This window comes from Ctenopharyngodon idella, chromosome 11 (genome assembly GCF_019924925.1).
Source record: "Ctenopharyngodon idella isolate HZGC_01 chromosome 11, HZGC01, whole genome shotgun sequence".
NCBI classification, from domain to species: domain Eukaryota; kingdom Metazoa; phylum Chordata; class Actinopteri; order Cypriniformes; family Xenocyprididae; genus Ctenopharyngodon; species Ctenopharyngodon idella.
In genome coordinates, this window is record NC_067230.1 from 12,805,777 (window position 1) to 12,824,977 (window position 19,201).

At 39.3% G+C, this 19,201-nt stretch overlaps 1 protein-coding gene across 4 annotated transcripts in view; it reads right to left on the reverse strand.

The window, feature by feature from the left end:
• Positions 1-19,201, reverse strand: part of cpne5b (copine Vb) — a 180,134-nt gene that overhangs the window by 35,036 nt on the left and 125,897 nt on the right. For 2 of the 4 annotated variants that reach the window (XM_051911629.1, XM_051911630.1), the window contains 5 exons: positions 14,684-14,725; positions 14,514-14,589; positions 10,745-10,855; positions 7,381-7,434; positions 6,603-6,664 (listed from right to left, as the gene is read on the reverse strand). In XM_051911629.1, the coding sequence (XP_051767589.1) occupies positions 6,603-6,664; positions 7,381-7,434; positions 10,745-10,855; positions 14,514-14,589; positions 14,684-14,725 (345 nt within the window). The remainder of the gene's footprint in view (positions 1-6,602; positions 6,665-7,380; positions 7,435-10,744; positions 10,856-14,513; positions 14,590-14,683; positions 14,726-19,201) is intronic. The other 2 variants (XM_051911631.1, XM_051911632.1) reach the window with 1 other exon arrangement.

Below are 19,201 nucleotides of genomic sequence, written 5' to 3' on the forward strand. Positions count from 1 at the left end.
ACTGCAGCGGGAGCTGGTATACTTCTTTCGTCTTCCATTGGTGGTAACTAGAGAGCTGGGGTTGCTAATGCTAATGTTAGCGGTGCAACCTTGCGCTTCTCCCTGTTACAGGCTGCGTTTAATTCCACTTTTAGACATACACTCGCAAGCTTTCCTAAGCACTTCTCCTCAAGGGAAGTGTGGTTCAAAATGGTTCAAGACCCTCGACCCCTCGTTTTTGACCCGAGGGAGCAAGTCTACTCATATGTCCACTTCAGGCAGATCCACAGACCACAATGCAACATGATTGTGATGTCACAACAGCAAGTGATCAAGGGCTTAGGGTGTTCCATTTAAACCCATTGCAAGAGCTCCATCAGTAGTGGGCACTCATGCAACGTAAGAAATGACGTACATCTGAGTGAACGAGACAGAGGGAAGATGGAAAGGGAAGAAATAAAAAAAGTGGACTTAAGTACAGCCATTATACATTCAGAGATAACAACACTGCCATCTAGAGGTCTCGGTTTAAACCTAATAAGTCACTGTCACAAATCTTGGATGTAAAAAAATAAAATAAAATAAAAATATCGATACAGTGATTTTGAGTATTGATAAAGTATCGCCAAACATAATATCAAAATACTCACATTTATCAATATTTTCTTACACTCCTAGACAATGCTGGAAGGACAACTGTACCTGTATGATTTGTTATATATAGTGAAATCATTAAAATGGTATCACAGTCACATATGTGCAACAATGTGACATGTTAATCACACTTTCAATAAATTCTTCTTTTTTGACTCTTTCCTGCACAGATAGAACAGACTCTCACCCTGGGCAGCACAATCTCATCCGACTTAATAGAAATGTCAAAGCTGGTCCTGCGTGGGATGCACAGGCTGGCCGGAGACTCGGAGCACATTATAACAGGTTATCTGCCACTCAGCCATGAGTACTTCCATGCAGGTAAAGGTCAGCGCTTAATCAGTACAAACACTCTCGGCGATGAAGGTGGAGCTCAGCATACGTTCTTCATTGGCAAGAGCCAAAAGATCCTCAACTGTCACATTATTAATAGGTTACTGTTTTTTTTTTTTTTATGCTTGGCTGCACTCAAAAGACATTTTTTATTCAGTATTTGTATCCTGTTTTCCTGTAAAAATGTTATTGTAAATAAAATATCATGACATTTTAAACAAGATAAATATACATGAGAATCAAAACTGCATGCTAGTTTATAAAAAATATAACTTAAATGTATTTTTCTTACCTCACTGGCATATTGTTTGTTTACTTTTATTCAGTAAGGATGCATTAAATTGACAGAAAATGACAGTAAAGATGTTCATAATGTTACAAATGTTTTCAATTTTAAATAAATACCATTGTTTTGAATTTTATATTTATCAAAGAATCATGAAAAAAAAAATGTTTCCATCACAGTTTCCACAAAAATATGAAGTAGCACAACTGTTTTCAACATAATAATAATCAAAAATGTTTCTTGAGCAGCAAATCAGCATATTGGAATGATTTCTGAAGGATCATGTGACACTGAAGACTGGAGTAATGATGCTGAAAATTCAGCTTTGATCACAGGAATTTGCTTTGATTACATTTTTAAATATATTCAAATATAAATTGTAATATTTCACAGTGTTTATTTTTTACTCTATTTTTGATCAAATAATGCAGAAATTAAATATACAACCCCAAACTTTTGAATGGAAGCCAGTATTTTTAATAATAATAATAATAATAATAATGTGTGTCTGTATATATATATTATTAATTTTACTTTGAAATAAAATAAAATATTATTTTAAAAATGTTTTGATATTTCTTACTGGAAAACAACACCAAAATACTGATTTAGAAACTGATTTTTGCAGTGTGCAGAACATGTTTTCTGGGTTATAATTGATTTTTTTTCTCAGCAGACAGAGTGCTGTCCGGTCATTTCATCAAGCTTTGGCGAGGTCTTAGATTTGATTGGCTCTCTTCACGGCTGATCTTATACCAAACCGCAGCAGCTCGGGTCTGATGTGCTCCAATTCTCTCCGTCTTCTACTCATCATCTCTATTGCTGTTCTTGACTCAGTCACTTAGGGAGTAATATTTGTCAATAATGCAGAGGGTTCTTCTTCTAAGTGGCAATTTCCTGTTTTCATTTAGGTGAGGGCTTAATCAATTTATGGTCTGTCAGACCACTAAACAATCCCACATGCTGCGTGCGCTCTGAAACACAATGCTGCAGCTCCATGAATACACATGCGCACACAAATGCGCCCACGCACGCTGTTGTTGTCTCCAGATTCATTGTTTTGTCTCCATGTGAGCATGAACCTGCGGGCGGTCTCCCGATGTTTACACAACCCAGCGGCAGTAAACCCTCCAACCCTATCAGGGCTGCCCGTGCTGGGGCAGTCAGTCGAAACTGACAGGGATTCACCTAAATGTCACTTTGCATTTGGCTCAAAACTTCCGCCCCACTCACGGTCATTTTTCACTATTTGTCTTTGACCACAGTGGCTTGTATTAAACCGCATTAGAAGATCTATTGGTCCCTTAATTCAATCAACATGAAACAAAGCTTTCTTGACCATCAGCTCTGAATCCAGAGTGTCATGACTAAAGAAGATGGCCACACTTACACATTCCTGCACATAAAAGTGGGATACTATCTTTATGTATGTACTTCCATGTAAAAATATCTGTTCTTTGAAGTAAACTTTGAAGTAACTGTTCTTTGAAGTAAATAAAAAGAAAATCAATGCATAGACCATTTGGCAAATGCAAAAGGGTGTGAAATGAGAACAAGTACAATGTGCACTAGTGTCAGTCAAAATTGCAGCTGAAATGAACACTAGTGGCAGTTACACAGCAGCAACTTTCATTCTTATTTTATCTAAAACTTATTTTCGCACGCTTACTTGCACATTTGGTCCCACTTTACATTAGGTGTACTTAAGTAAAAAAAAAAAAAAGTTAAAAGGATCAACAGTGTAATTATAGATGTACAATTACAGAAATTAATTATAGCTGTAGTTGCTTACAGATATTTTTTTAAATATAAGTACAATGTAAAAACATGTATTTACACAAGTGCACTGTATCAAATGATTAATTTCAATGTTATTACATTATTAAACACACTTACTGTGCTACGACCTCAAAACACTTTTAAAGGGGGACTCAGTAGTATTTGTTTGGAGGTTAGTCGGGCCGATACCAACAACAAACGTCGACCAATCAGCATTAGGGGGCGTATGATGGTCGAGGACAGAGAACGAGCAAGAGGGAGATTTGAAAATAAGAAAAAAAAAAAAAATGCAGGAAGAGAAATGGGATACAAAAGAGCTCAAAAGAATATCACTGGAATGAAGGTTTATTACTGGGCAAAATGCTTTAGGACCGCGTTTATATTAGAAAAGCTTTCCAGTGCTGGAGAGAGCTAAGTGGGAAGGCCTGAAAACAGACCCAGAGGCTGCTTTGATCCCACTACTCATGTGACTAACACTGGGTTTTGATTGTCTGGAGCTGCTGTGCTGTTTGCGACTAACAACGAACTCTTGTTTGTATTTACTCTTGTGTACTGTACGTTCATTTTTTGTGCTTCCTTGTCATTCGTTCATCAACTGCGCTTTATTTTTCGTGAAGCATTTTGTTGCATGTCAGCTGTGATAAACAGACATCCACCCTCACATTGCTTATGTAACAGTGGCCAGATAGTGAGAGTTGTGCAGGTAAACCACTGCACACTGACGACCGCTAGAGAATGAGGTGTTTAGCGTCATTGTTAGTGCACTCGCCCCACATTCCAGCAGTGATTGGGCCGGGGTTCGAGACTGACTTGGAGCAGGGTGGTTAGGATTGGAGTGTGAGTTTTGGAGGCGGAGCAATGAAGAGAGGGGTGGGTTTGTTTGGGTTGAATTCAAATATCAACAATGTCCAACAGCTTAGTTCAAATTCTGCTTGCAGCACCTTTAACACAGTGCATGATTTGTTAACCAATACATTTGACATTTGCATCACATAACCAGCTCCATATGCGTGGCTTTTCTGAAGCTGTATACTTGCTCGCTACAGAGTCAAGCCCTTAAATTCAGATGATCCCTTCTAAGATGCACAGCAAAAACATTTAAACCTTGTTTAAGAGGATCCTGTTAAGCCTCTGTGATCTTTGGATCTTGTTGAATGCTAAATTTAAAGAATTAAATTATCATGAATGTAACTGGATAGTTGACACGTGATCTCTTTTTTAAAATTCTTCTTTTTTGAACTTAGCTTAAATTTACACAGTATGAATGTAGGTTTTATCATATTTTTTATTATTGTGTGCATAATTAAAAATAATAAAATATTATTTATATTATATATTTTTATATTATTTTCTAAAAATCAAATTAATTTATTATGGTTATCAAATATATATTTTCAAATAAAAGTTTAATAATGTAATTACAGTATATATAAATATTAGGGCTGCCCCCAGTAGAATAGACTAGAAGAAGAAAATTTTTATTAGTCGGTTATTTGCAGAAAAAATAACCTTGTGCCGATGTCACGCAGTCCGTGAGGGACAGATCATTAATGGCGGGTCATATTGGTAATTACAGTATGTCGGGCAGGAAATCCAAACGTTCGCCTATCATCCATCGACATCAAATATGGCTTCTCATTTCAAACATTTAAGCAGCAACTTTACATGGCTGCTTGCTCTAACATTAACATAGATAAATGTGCGCTATTATTAGGTGCATATCCATGAAGGCACCGGCGTAATGATTTTCTGATAACAGCGGAAGCTACTTAAAATACTAGTCATTTTTGGTCATACAGATAAGAGTAATACATCATTCGAAACTGTCAGCCTACTTTTATTTGTGTAAACTCACAATCACACGAAATCATTGTGCCTTTGTAAAATAAAGAAACAAACAGAATGCGCTTTCTGCCATCTCAGTCTTCCTGAACTGGGGAATGTCATAAAAATGAACTGAAACTCAAAATACAGGCTACTTGCCTCATGAGAAATATGTTGTTTCATCTCTGCAGCCAACACTGACTCAGAAAACACTAGTTTATTTATAAATAATTAAAGGGGGAGGGTGCTATTTCATGTTTTCTGACTTATTTACACTGTTAAAGAGTTGGATTCTCATGCTAAACATGGCCAAAGTTTCAAAACACAAGTTGGACATATGATGGAGTATTTCTGTGCCAAAAATACTCTTCCAAATCCTCATAAACTTCGCTGTCTTTTTTTCGAGTATGGGGTCATATAGGTCGGAATTCCTTGTATGGGCACTTCTTCCAGAAGAGCGCGCGCACACACGTCGACACACGCCCATCAATGCGCATTCGGTCACAGGACTTCACGAAATCAACAATGTCACCAGAAGTGTGTTTTTGGTTGTGAGGGAAATATAACCTTGCTTCCCAAAGAACCCAGCGTTATTTGTTATTAAAATAACCAAAGAAACTGATAGTTGCAATCACTTTTTAATTGGTTAAACATATCTTGTGTTTTTCCGATGCTGTTTTTCCGATCGGCTCTTATGGTTTCATAAACAAGGCCCAGTTCTATGCTGGATTTACAGATCATTTGAAACTGAAAGATGGAGCGGTCACAGCGATGTGACCGCTCCATCCGGTCATGAGTCGGAACCGCAGGTGGTGAGTAAAACTGCTTCAAATGTCTGTTTTGTTGGTAATAGGCGCCTAAGTGCATATAATGTAAACAACACAAATGTAGTGAATTCATAAATTCATTATTCATTATATGCTATGTTCATTATAGTGATTCAAAAGTTATCCAGGTATAATGTGGTGGTGTATTGTGTGTGTTTAAATACATTTGTTTAGCTGACCATTGATAGCTTGCAGACGATCTCTACGCAAAAGCTGCGCATGCTCGTCACTCTTTAGCTCCGCTCACAGGACACGCCTCCAGGCGCTCGGCTGTTTTCAGAAAGACTTGGTACAGCGTATGTATCTTTTACAAATATGATAAAACTAAAGACTTTTTTAGAGATATGAAGGATGCACTACTACTCTATAGGTACTCAAGATTAACATGAGATTGGCAGAAACCGTGTGTGATACCCCCCCTTTAAAATGTCTCCTTGATGTTTTTTCACAACACATTCATAATCATTACTTTTGCCGGTGCTTTGTGGCAAGCTTTATGTGGAATAGGCTATATTACACCTATATATATATTAAACGCTCATTATGGTTTAGTATTGTTCTATATATTCAGTATATAAGTAATATATATATATATATATATATATATATATATATATATATAATAAAAATACATTAAAGTAAAATAGAAATGTTTAAAAAACTAATACCAATGACAAATTAAAATGAGAACTGAAAATATATAAATAAAAGCTAATTCAAAATATTAATAAATCCTGTAATAGAATATAAACAATACTAAAATAACAGGTCATTGTAACAGCAATAAATCTATTTATGTGTAATTGGAAATAAAGTCACGTGACCCGCCCTGCAATTGTCGGAGCATCAAAATTCAGTAATACGTGTGATTCACAGCACATGAACAGCAGCTGAGCAAGAACGTTTGTCTCTCTACTCACCCTCCTTTGATGTAATCAAGGAAAGTCGACTCTGATTCCACTGAGAATGACAGCAGTGTCACCTGCATCGAAAACAAATCAAAAGAGACAAGTGAATCTACAACAAAACACCAACGACAAAAATATGCAGATGCCACATGATGTAATTCTGTCATGTCAGAAATTGTCCTAATACACCTTGTTTTAGAGGTGTGAACGAGGCAGTGAATGAATGCGGGCGAAGTGTCGACCCTTGGGGAGGTGTTCTCAGGCTGATCTCATAATATAGAGCAATAAGGTGACTCTGGCACAGCCATCAATCAAAGTATGTTGCTCATATCTTATTATCTCTGCTGTGCTACAAATTCCTGCTTTCATATTCACTTCCATGATCTCTATCCTCCCACACTCCCTTTCTCTTACACACAAATATGTGCGTCTTGACTGGGCTATTTTCCCCATTTAAACGTCAACCTCCGCTATTTGTTGATTACATTGAGCCATTTGCACAAGCGTTTAAACACGATAGACCTGTCAAAGGAAAACCGTGCAGCTACAAAGCAAAGCTCTCTTGTTTTTTGAACTTGTTTTAATTAGCATGGGTGTAAAAGGGATACTCATTAATGCGGGAAGACATTTGAAAGCTACTGTGCATGTCTTTGCTTTTCCCATCACATAATCGAACACAGGAAACTGCCATAATTAAAGGCTCTGTCTGTATGTGCATACATGCGTGTGCGAGCGTATGCCCTGATACACATGCGCATACACGCTCACATTGGTAAAAGCCACCACTCACCGTGCCCGAATTTACATATTTCTTCTTCTTCATCTTCTTCTTTGGATTCACCACCTAAGAGCCATTGGAAAAGAAATCAGAAATCAAAATAAGCTCAGACAGATGAGATTTAAAAGATGTGGAAAACGCAGAAAATGAAAGTTTTGCTCTGAGTTCACAATGAATTCTCCAGTTGTCAGCCCTAAAATGTATCACAGTTATAAAAAGAAAGGAGTACCAAGGAGTTGCTATGTGGTTGCTGAGGTTTTTTAGCATGTTGCTATATGCGGTTGCTTGGGCCTCCAGGGATGTTGACACTAGGATACTACTGGGATTTTAAAAACTTTGTTGACTAGTTGTGGCATAAATGGCACTAATTTACAATTTACGAATAGTCCAAACATTCTGCCATCATTTATTCTCATGTTGTTTCAAAAGAAGATACACTATTTTGCCAAAAGTATTGGAACACTCCTCCAATTCATTGAATTCAGGTGTTCCAATCACTTCCATGGCCACAGGTGTATAAAACTCAGCCATGAAGTGGTAGGCCATGTAAAATCACAGAGCGGGGTCAGCGCATGCTGAGGCGCACAGTGCGCAGAAGTCGCCAACTTTCTTCAATAGCTACAGTCAATAGCTCAATAGCTACAGACCTCCAAACTTTGTGTGGCCTTCAGATTAGCTCAAGAACAGTGCGTAGAGAGCTTCATGGAATGGGTTTCCATGGCCGAGCAGCTGCATCCAAGCCTTACATCACCAAGTGCAATGCAAAGCGTCGGATGCAGTGGTGTAAAGCATGCCACCACTGGACTCTAGAGCAGTGGAGACGTGTACTCTGGAGTGACGAATCACACTAATCTGTCTGGCAATCCGATGGACGAGTCTGGGTTTGGCGGTTGCCAGGAGAACGGTACTTGCCTGACTGCATTGTGTCAAGTGTAAAGTTTGGTGGAGGGGGGATTATGGTGTGGGGTTGTTTTTCAGGGATTGGGCTTGGCCCCTTAGTTCCAGTGAAAGGAACTCTTAATGCTTCAGCATACCAAGACATTTTGGACAATTTCATGCTCCCAACTTTGTGGGAGCAGTTTGGGGATGGCCCCTTCCTGTTCCAACATGACTGCGCACCAGTGCACAAAGCAAGGTCCATAAAGACATGGATGAGCGAGTTTGGTGTGGAGGATCTCTGCGCAGAGTCCTGACCTCAACCCGATAGAACAACTTTGGGAAGAATTAGAGCAGAGACTGCGAGCCAGGCCTTCTCGCCAACATCACTGCCTGACCTCACAAAAGCGCTTCTAGAAGAATGGTCAAACATTCCCATAAACACACTCCTAAACCTTGTGGAAAGGGAAACCCTGTGGAAAGGGAACTATCCCTTCAAGTAGAAATGGAGCAACATTAAGAGTAATATATAATATATAATACAGATTGAGATTTATATAGTATTATATCCATAGCACAGACGATTCAGGAAGAGCTTTGCAGTGAAGTGTATAATAAAGTGTTGCCCTATCTATCAGCAACAGTAGTAGTGTTGCTTTACTTCTTACCTTTATTTGACAGTTTCATTTACGATCTATGTAATCACAATGATTCCTTACTGTATATTGCATCCCACATATATTCTGATTGTTAAGAAACATGAAGGAATGCTGGATAGGCTATCCATTTTATTGACAAAAAGGAGCTGGGAAGATAGATTTGGTCAAGATTATTGTCTCGAGAAGAGAGAATGAAAGAGGCAGAGCAAGGAAGAATAAGACAGATAATGATGCTGAAAAGCACACAAATGAAAGTGGAACCATCCAGGCGACCTCTTAGCTGTAAGGGGTGAAGTACAGAAAAAAAAGAACCAGCAACCCCTGGTCGTCTCCCATTCATGTCACAACACAAAGTAATCAATAGCTCAAATAGACTCTTTGTGCTGAGATGAATGCAAGGATCTGGAGATGAAAAGAGTTTTTGAACATGTTCGCTGTAGACTCATGACCGATCACCCCTTCAGGTTCACAAAAAACCTGAGAGGTGAGATTACAGGGTAGACATGGATAAGATGTAAATTTAAAGACTCTTTAATGTATGAAAAGGTCATGTGCTATAATAAAAATGTTATTACACTGTAATAAATGTTTTATTACACTGTAATTACATTGTTTCCTACAAATGCTCCAGGCAAAACAACCTCTCGTATTGAGGAATATTCTTACCCTATATAATACACCAGAACTCATTCCAAGGTCAATAAACAGACTTGACACTTTTGGTTAAGCCTTGACTGTATACCGCTACCTCTCAAAGAGACACTATGAATGTTTGATCAACCCTGATTGCAGAGCTCTCAACAGCATTTTCACAGACCACCTGAATCACTGCTTCATCTGCCATGAGATATTTTATAATGTGTTAGGTGATGTGTTGGCATCAGCACATTAGAAGGTAGGAGTGCTGGGAATGCTTGCAATATCAGATACCATCCTTTGGGAAGGGAATGGTAAATCACTGTAATAATTCAGAATCCCAGGAACACTGTCATAGTAATTCTCATTTGCATGCTTACCAAGTGCTTTAATGACTGTACCGTCTAAGCAGTTACCAGATAAATACAAAGAAAAGACTTTTAGGTACATGCAACATTTCATGAGGATGGGGGTGGTTGGCAACAATAGAAAGGAGTATGAAATATCCATAAAAAAAGAATCAAAATTAGAAATAGAAAAACATAGGACTCCTGCACTGAACATTTATACTGTGCCTCTTAGATTGAGGAATCAGTTTTAAATTAAGAATGAAAATATTTGGAGGGGATTTAGAGGGAGATTTATGAAAAATTAAAGCATCCGTATTTGACTTGCTTCATCATTTTGAGTCGTTTTGACCCAGAAACACTTTTTGAGTTTTATGCACTGAATAAAAAAGGAAAGTCTGCTTTCTAATGATATAGTTATCTCTCTAACAACTTTTTTAGATATATGATCTGCTGCTGACATATATGGAATATGTAACTTGCTCCAGCATCTTGAGTCGTTTTGACCCAGAAAAATATTTCCAATTATATAATTATTATCTTTCTAACAATGTTTTGATATACAATCTGTTGCTGACCAATAATGATTTAAATGGTTGCTTTAATAAAACGTGCCCCTATTAGACTTTTTAGGATATTACTTTTCATGTGGTGTGATTGTAAGTTAAAATGCAGAAAAATGGAGATATTGACTCCCAAACGACACAATCTATTCTGAACTGCCCGAAACAAGTTGTCAGTAATTCCAGTCTTACTTGCTGCATTAACCTACGTAGGTTTGTAACATATTTGTATAATGCCCACCTAGGTGGGCTGCCCACAAGCGTCTACTTTGACCCTTAAACACTGTAGTTGTACCTGAGACTGGAAGAGTTTTGTTCGTGTGGTCGACATGTCGAGAAGACGCTGTTTTCTGTGCTGCCAAAGCAAATCCACTTTACATGCACTTCCAAAGGATGAGGACTCGTGCTGGAATTGATACAGTAAAACCGACGACATCGTTACTGTTTGTATCACTGTGTATCAAGTGCTGAGGAAGTTTTGGAGCTGAAGTTCAGATATGGTAATGGCACGTTTGGTTTCTGACACGCACTGTAAACGGTCGACCAATCACAACAGATTGGGCCATTTGACCAATCAGAGCAGAGTAGGCTCTCGGAAAGATGGGGTTTAGAGCAGTGTTTCTCAACCGGTGGGTCGTGACCCAAAAGTGTGTAGTCAAAGAAACAACAACATCAACAACAACAAAACTTAATTTTACATGTTTTTTTTTCCAAAGCATGGCTTTTATTTTGAAAGACGTGTGTGAAAGCTGTTGACTCTTCTGTCAGAGACACTTTAATAAAGAGTGCCTGAGAAAAATGCAATGTCCTGATTGAGTATCTCCTGTCAGATGAGATGTCAGGCTGTATGTCAATGTCATTTTTCTAACTTTATTTTCATATCTTGCTACGAAAAAAGTTTCTCACCTCAGAAAAATGAACTGTCCTGTCCTGTCAGACATTATAGGGGCCGTTCACATGCCGTGTCTTTTGCATGCTCAAGTTCGTTATTTTAAAAGTAGATGCACGAGAAGCACGCTCACAATAGAGTGACTAATGCGCTAATGCGGAGGCGTGCGCTGTATAAAGAGTGAATTAAATTACAAGCATGCAACGTCGTAGTTACGTTGTCAATTAGTAAGTCGTGATATTACCAAAAAGTACCAATAAATGACATAACTGGTACATTGTGTGTTAGCTGGGCATGCAGGTATGATGTTCAATTTATTCATCAGAATCAGTGTCCATATCTTTTATTAACAGTTCATGTTAGTATTGTGTATTTACCATAGTAACTGTAGTTCCCTTGCGAATGGGAACTTGCACTGCATCTAAATAAGATGCTATGGTGAACATCATGACGGACATCTGAAGCACATCTAAACAGCCTCTCCAGTCGACAACAGTACATGACATCACTTCTGGTGCGACTGTGAGTATAGCATGGTTCCTGCAGTACATGTCATCAACTTTTTTTTATTCAGGAGACACTTGTTTGTATGCACACGTAAGACAGAAGCACCACAGGTGGAGCACGTTTGGCATGCATAGGCATATGACATAGTGGCATAGTGACCTGCATGCTTTGTTATGCGGTCACTATGCCTAACTCTCTCCTGAGGGGTAAGAGTTGAGCGCCTGCAAACTGGAATTCGGGGCCCGCGGCCACCGTAGCAGCAAGGCGGTATTGATCACGGGGGTTGTAGAAGGAGCTTGGGAGGAGTCTGATGGGAAGTCCTTTCCTTCCGGACTCTTCCTGCTAGCTCTGATATTTTCATGTAATTAAGGTGGAATGTCTAATTCTGAGGAATTGGATACAGAGTGAGATGAGGTGAAAGTTATTAATAAATCTGTCCCCTCTGCTGTCCATACAAAGGTGAAGGTTGTAGGAAGATCTAGTCATCCATGCCACAAAGCACACGGCCAATAAAATTGGATGTTAATGGTTGCTATAGTTGCCACAGGGATGCATCTGTAATAAGGAGGAAAAGAAATTCTTTTTCCTTGATGCTTTGATTTCAAAGCTGTGAGTCTCAGTCAGTAGCTTCCAGGAGATATATCCCTGGTGCCTTGTGATCTCGTAAGACAGCTTGAGTGGTTGCAGCTAGCATCCTTTTGCTAGCTCCCATTGTTTAGCAGTCCTCAGGGCTGTATGTAGAGTAGAACCCTTCTCCTATAGTATCAGGTCCTGAAGTAGGGTCTACTGCTCTCCTTAGAGCTTTCCAGCCAGTAAGTGAGGACATCAATTTGAGTAGTGGTAGCAAGCTCTCTGCAAGCTCCCCTTGGATTATAAGTCTTCAGGGTTGAGTTGAGGGTAATACCCTCCCCACTGCTTGAGCCTATAAGTAGGGCTTTCTGCTCCCCTTAGAGCTTTTCCAACAGTCAGAGGACAGCATTTTCGAGTGGTTGCAGCTAGCTCTTGCCAGCCTACCTTGGATTGTGAGTCATCAGGGTTCAAGTGTAGAGTAGTTCCCGCCCCACTGCTCGGGTTGTTAAGTAGGGTCCTCAGCTCCCTGACAGCAAGCTTAGTCTGTTCTTAGAACCTGACGGGAAGTGGCTTTGCTAGCTCCATTTGGCATGCAAGTTCTTTGGGTTGAGTATAGAGTAGAACCCTCCCCCCTCTGCTCCGGGTCTTTAAATAGGGTCCTCTGCTCCCCTCAGACTTTTCAGTTAGGTTAGAGCAGTATGCTCCCCCTTTTTGGGTTTCGGGGTTTTTAAGTAGGATCCTTTTCTCCCTGCAAGAGCATTCCGGTGAGGACAGTGAATTCACTTCACTAGCTCCCCTCGTTAGCGAATCTTCAGGGTCGGAGATGGAGTAGTACCCTCCACCTCTGGTTTTAAGTAAGGTCCTCCACTCCCAGGGATAGCTCTGTCCGGTCTCTAGAGTGCTTAAGTCTTGAGATACTAGACGTGTCCCATTCTTTAGACAACAATTTTGATTGGTTGTAGCTACCACTCTGCAGCTGCCCTTGTTAGTGTGTCTTTAGTTGGATCTGGGAGAAGAACTCTCCGCTACAGTGAGGGTCTTTAAGAAGTGTCTTCCGCTCTTCTGGGACCATCACCTGACAAGGGGTTAGCGCTCCTTCACTGAATTTGGGAGGAGCTGGCTCCCCTTGTGTGTCCTAAAGGTAGAGTTATCTCTCTTGCTCCCCTCATAAGAACTAGGGCTAGGAATAGGAAAATAAAATTGTTCCTGGGCAGTATTCCCTTAAAGGCGGTGTCTAGTATAATAGAAACTGACACTGCCAGACCTTTGAGTGCTTCCCTTTCCTTGTTTAGTGTGTGAAGCTTGGGTTTTGGCCTTTTCACTGACAGTCGTCAGGTGCGTCTAAGTTGGGGAAGCTTTTTGACTCCGGCAGTTAAGTCCATTAAGTCATTATGTTTCTGCCCATTGTGGTAGCGCTTCAACACAGCTGATGTGGCAGACACTCCCCTCAGCATGGTGTAGTGGGTATTTGTTCCCTATAGCGTCTTATTCAGATGCAGTGTGAGTTCCTATTCAAAAGGGAACGTCTTGGGTTCCAAATGTAACCATGGTTCCCTGAGAAGGGGAATGAGACACTGCGTCTCATTGCCATGCTTCAGGTAGGCCTGCCCACGTCTCCTTCAGACAAAGAAGTTGATGACGTGTCCTACAGGTGCCCAGTAATAATCATGGTCACACCAGTAGTGACGTCATGTACTGTTGCATGCCAATGAGATTGTAGCGTTTAGACATGTGCTTCAGACGTCGGTCACGCTGATGACGTTCCCCATAGTGTCTTATTCAGATACAAGTGTCTCATGTCCCTTCTCAGGGAACCATGGTTGATTTGGAACTTGAGACATTTCCAAAATGCCACTTTATTATAACTTATTTTGTTTATAATTAATTTTTTAGGAATTTGGTCAAATTTGGGTTGCGGCTTAATGACCATGGGAAAATGTGGGTCCCATGGCCAAACCAGTTGAGAACCACTGGTTTAGAGAGACCGGATCCTTTATTGAACCGTTTCAGACACTGTGAGAAAAGAGCTGATGCTGCAACGCCCCCCTGCCCCACACAAAAATCATTATTTAACAGAATTACGAGATTGACATCTCACCTCATACACATTGAACTGGCTCTGACCTCGGGCTAACTCTCTGTAGCTGGTGGTGAATTCACCGATGAAATCATGGCTAAAAGGATGAGAAGATTCACAGATTGACTACAGTGAAATATCACTGCACAAAACTCTTTGTTATTCACATTAAAAGCCAGTTATCAGCTTACCTCCCATCACGGTCCCAGTCATACACTTCCACTTTGATTGTTCTGGAAAACAGAAAAAAGCCCAGGTGTGTCTGACAAATCAAAACATTAGGAACTTGCATGCACTGTCTGTGTTGTTTTGCCACCTGATTTACTGAATGAATCATGCAAATCGGGTAAAGGTGCCAACACAGCCAAAACTTAAAGGCTGACTGCAATTTGAACAGCATAATTCCCGAACAATATCACTGTGGTGTTCAGCATCTCTACACAATTGGCTTTTTAAAATGCTTTAAGTGCAATCGACTTCATTGTGCACCTGTATACTTATAATGTTCTTCTCCATTATTTGATAAATAATTTTTTACTTTGTTGATCATTACCATGAACAATAGAAAATGTAAGAACATGTGCAAGAGCATTTATTTTTATAAAATTCAGTTTACCACCTGCTTTCCATGGGCAGGAATAATGCATCATTAATTGCATCAGGAAAACAGTGGTGGGCTTCGTATCTACTGTATAATGAGCTTAATTTACATAAAATAATAATATATAAATTGTAACATATTTAGAGATGAGTTTAGCATGTACAGGATGATGATGCATCATCCATTATACTATTTAAAGGTAATAAATGGATACCTTTGCTAATTTAGCTGTTATAGCAAAAAAAGCCCCCTGGGTAAACTTATCCCATTTTTTTTTTTTTTTTTTTGCAGAACAACTAACATATATCAGACATTAATTTAAAAAGTTAAAACAGTTTTATTTTATTATTAAATAACAGGATCATAAAAAAATACTAATATCCAGCATGATATTAATTCACAAATCACAATTATCAATAACATTGATGTAACTAAATGTCATCTTAACCCTATCAAAAGAAAATTACAGGTAATTAAAAGTTAGAGAGTGTTCATCTTACCCTACATTTAACACTTTTAAGTACAACACATAATAGTGACAAAATCAGCCTTTTCCAGGAAAATAATGAACATTATGTTGTGTTGATTCAGGGGGATTCCATGGCTAAATAATTCAGGAACTTGTGCAAGACTTGCATCTCGATGCTAAGGCCTAAATTGAGTCATCAGTCACAATTAAACAAAAGCAGCACAGGTCGGCGAATGCATCCTGTGGCAGGTGTTCGCTCAACGGCTTACTTCAACACGATTTTCTGAAAAAATAAATAAATAAAGCTAGCTACTGCCCATATTAATGAAGACGAAACAGAGTCTCCTAAAGCTTGCTCATTAGCATGACTGAGAAGCATTTCAGAAAACTCTATAGACCGGCAAAAAAATCTGTTCCTGTTTACTTCCTATCTGCAAACAGTCCAGAACTCCCACGCAAATCATTACAGCCATTTATGGAGAATGTGGATAATTCTTATGAGTACATTGACAAAGTCAATGCCCAGAGGGCTCAGTGTTTCTGGAATAAAAGCGCAAATGAATGTCCTGGGGTGGCTGGCTCAGTTCTACTGAGCAGTCTTGATGTTTTTTTTTGTTTTATTTTTTTGGTTGGGTAAGCAAATGAGTGGGCTAATATGTCCCTAAATATCAGTAAATTCCTTGAGCAGTTAATCTCGTTCATGTCATCCCAAAACCTGCATGACTGCATTCTTTTGGGGAACATAAAATGAGATATTTTGGGTTTGTTTGGCCAAACATTTAAAGTCAACAGAGTCTAATGTTGTTTTGGACCTTACAGAAAAAAAAGGAAAGTCATGCAGCTTTGGAATCACATGAGGGTGAGTAAATGATGACAGAATTGTCACTTTTGGGAACTATCAATTAAGGAACCATTGTTTTAAGTGGGTAACTGCTTTACTGACAAAGTGAAACTCTATCTAAAAAACTTTTCACCTCAACACTGTCATTTGACTTGTAGGCAAAAGTTTTGCCCACCTTACTAGCAAGGCAAAGCTAACACAAAATATCAGAAAATCTCCTGTAGTCGAGGAAGTAAAGCATCTAAAAAGTGCTCCCTCCGCGGAATTGTGGGCGGTAGCGTCTTTTGACGTTCGTTATCTTCAAAGTAGTGAGTCAGCACCTCTCTGAGCATCTGTCACCTGGGCGTCATGTTCCCTGACAGTAAGAGAGTGCAGCCGCCAAGACGGCTCCCTAGGCAGCTGTCTATCAAGCCTCACAACAGAGGAGAAGAAAATAGATTGCGCTCTGAGCCCAAACAGAGAGGACGGGAGGCGGGGAATGAGCGGTGCAGAAGATATTTAAGGCTGAAGGTACAATCCAGAGCTGTTTTTAATTCCCATGCACTGACCTCAAACCAAAATGTCGATCCGAGTTTCTCGACGCTTCAGGCGTTGCATGAACGTGCTGTGTGGGACTGGAAAGCCAAACCGAATGTCAACACCAGCGTGTACTACAAAACTGTGGCAGTCTCTTGGTAAAACATTCATATATTTTGAGTTGCATTTTCAAACTCTGTTTGACAGTCGTCATTTGAAAGAGGAACATCAGTGAAAATTTGATTCCTGCAGAAATTCCGAAAAACTTTAGCCTAAGGTTTTCATAGATAAAACGAGGCATATATCCTCTCCAAGGTTTATTCTTAGTCTAAAGTAGAACATCTGTGATTCATTTAATTACCGTCTCAAATTAACTGAGATCAGAATAAAACCATGGAGACGTGTGGGGGATGTTTCATATCTACTCTTTTGAAGCTTGGAATAAAATGGATCTATTTTAATGGAACTATAATTTGTTACCATCTATATAAATGCATGGGTGATACACTGACACTGTCCGCTTTGGGAACTTCGTTCACACAGATCGGCACAGTCCCCCAGGCCAAAGAAGTCAACCGCCTGTGGTGGCATTGCAACATCATGTAATTTATGTTCCATATATATTCACTGTCCTGGTTTATTTCCCTGCTGTTAGCGCTCTTTCATGATGTGTATGGCCTGTCAAAGATATGGCCGTGCCTGATAGGTGGAGTGCCAGGGCTCTGCAGTATGAGGAGCCAGAGCAGACAGCCGGATACTGAAAGAGATGTGCTGAAAGCATTTTTATATTCGAAATGAAACAGGCTGCAGGATTTGTAGCACAGAGGTAAAGGGATAGTACACCCAAAACTGAAAATTCTGTCATCATTTACTTACTCTCAGTGAAAGTCAATGGAGTCCATAACATCAATGGACCACATTGATTTTCATTGTATGGACAAAAAACAGTTCAAAATATCTTCTTTTGTGTGAATTAATAGAGTGCTGCAGAGGTGATGTATTTTTAGGCCAATTCAGAAGTTCGCATCACTCTGGTTATCCTGACAAAAACAGAATTTTTCCAGTGGATTTTGGATTATTGCAGAAAATAAGGTCTGTGACCAACAAAAAATTATGATTCTTACACAACTTTTATACATTTTGAAGCCTAAATGCAATCTGCAGAAGTAAAAATCTGAACAAAGGCTATAAACAAACCACCACAGTCACATGACTTCAGCGCCACCATCACTAAGCTTCCGACAACTCTTTCAATCCTTATTTTAAAACCATTTTCCCTGAAAGTTCGAGTTATAATAGTTTGCAAGAGCACGATTATAATCACAAAGAGGCTGTGAAAGTGACTAGATGAGTTTATCTGTTCGGCTGATGACGGTTAACGTCCCCAAAAACCTCTGTAGTCCCATTTAGACACTTGAATGACTAAAGTCGACATTTTTGTGTTTAAAGTTGAGTCACCGTCAACTAGTCGATGACGATGACGTCATTAATGAACAAATAAGGGGCCGTTCACACAGAACACGTTTTTCCATTCCAATGCACCATTGTTTTTCTATGTAAATATGCTCTAGACGGATGTGTATATGACCGCTAGTGTCTCGCACATAACATGCCTTTCTAAAAATGCAGCGCTCAAGTTTAAAAAAAAAAAGTGTGTCAAGACCTTGCGTTTTTTCCCTATTCCACTGCCTGCATTTTGCGTTTTTGAATGCAAAATGCATTCTGTGTGAACGACCTCGAGCTGAGACTAGAATGCGGGTTGCCTTGTGCACAGCTATGGCATGACACAGCTCTGCCCACAAGCTGATTGCTCCTACATACATTTATTTTATCAGTTTGGGTCATTATATTTCTCACAGATTTCTGCTCGTCCTAAATCAGATACAGATAAAGTAGCACAGTAAAGATTACATTTATATTAATGCAATAGTGAGAGAGCGGTTGCGTGTGAATTAATTCTACCTGGCAGTGTCTCTCTACTAATAGTGACCCCTACTTTTTACAAGACAAGTACAAGCTTTAAAAAAAATCACAAGCGAGTATTAATGATGTATTTTGTCACAGTCACCAGTGATTGCCACCAGAGGGCACTCCACCCCGGACTATTGTTATTATTGCAAGGACTACATTTCTAATATGGCAATAATATGTTAATACTAATATGGCAATTTTTATTTTGGAGTGAACAATAAGTTGTAGCTCATCATTTCTTTTTTTTTTTTTTTTTTTTTTTGCACCCTTAGTGGCAGAAAATGGAAATGCAAAAATAATGACTGTTACAA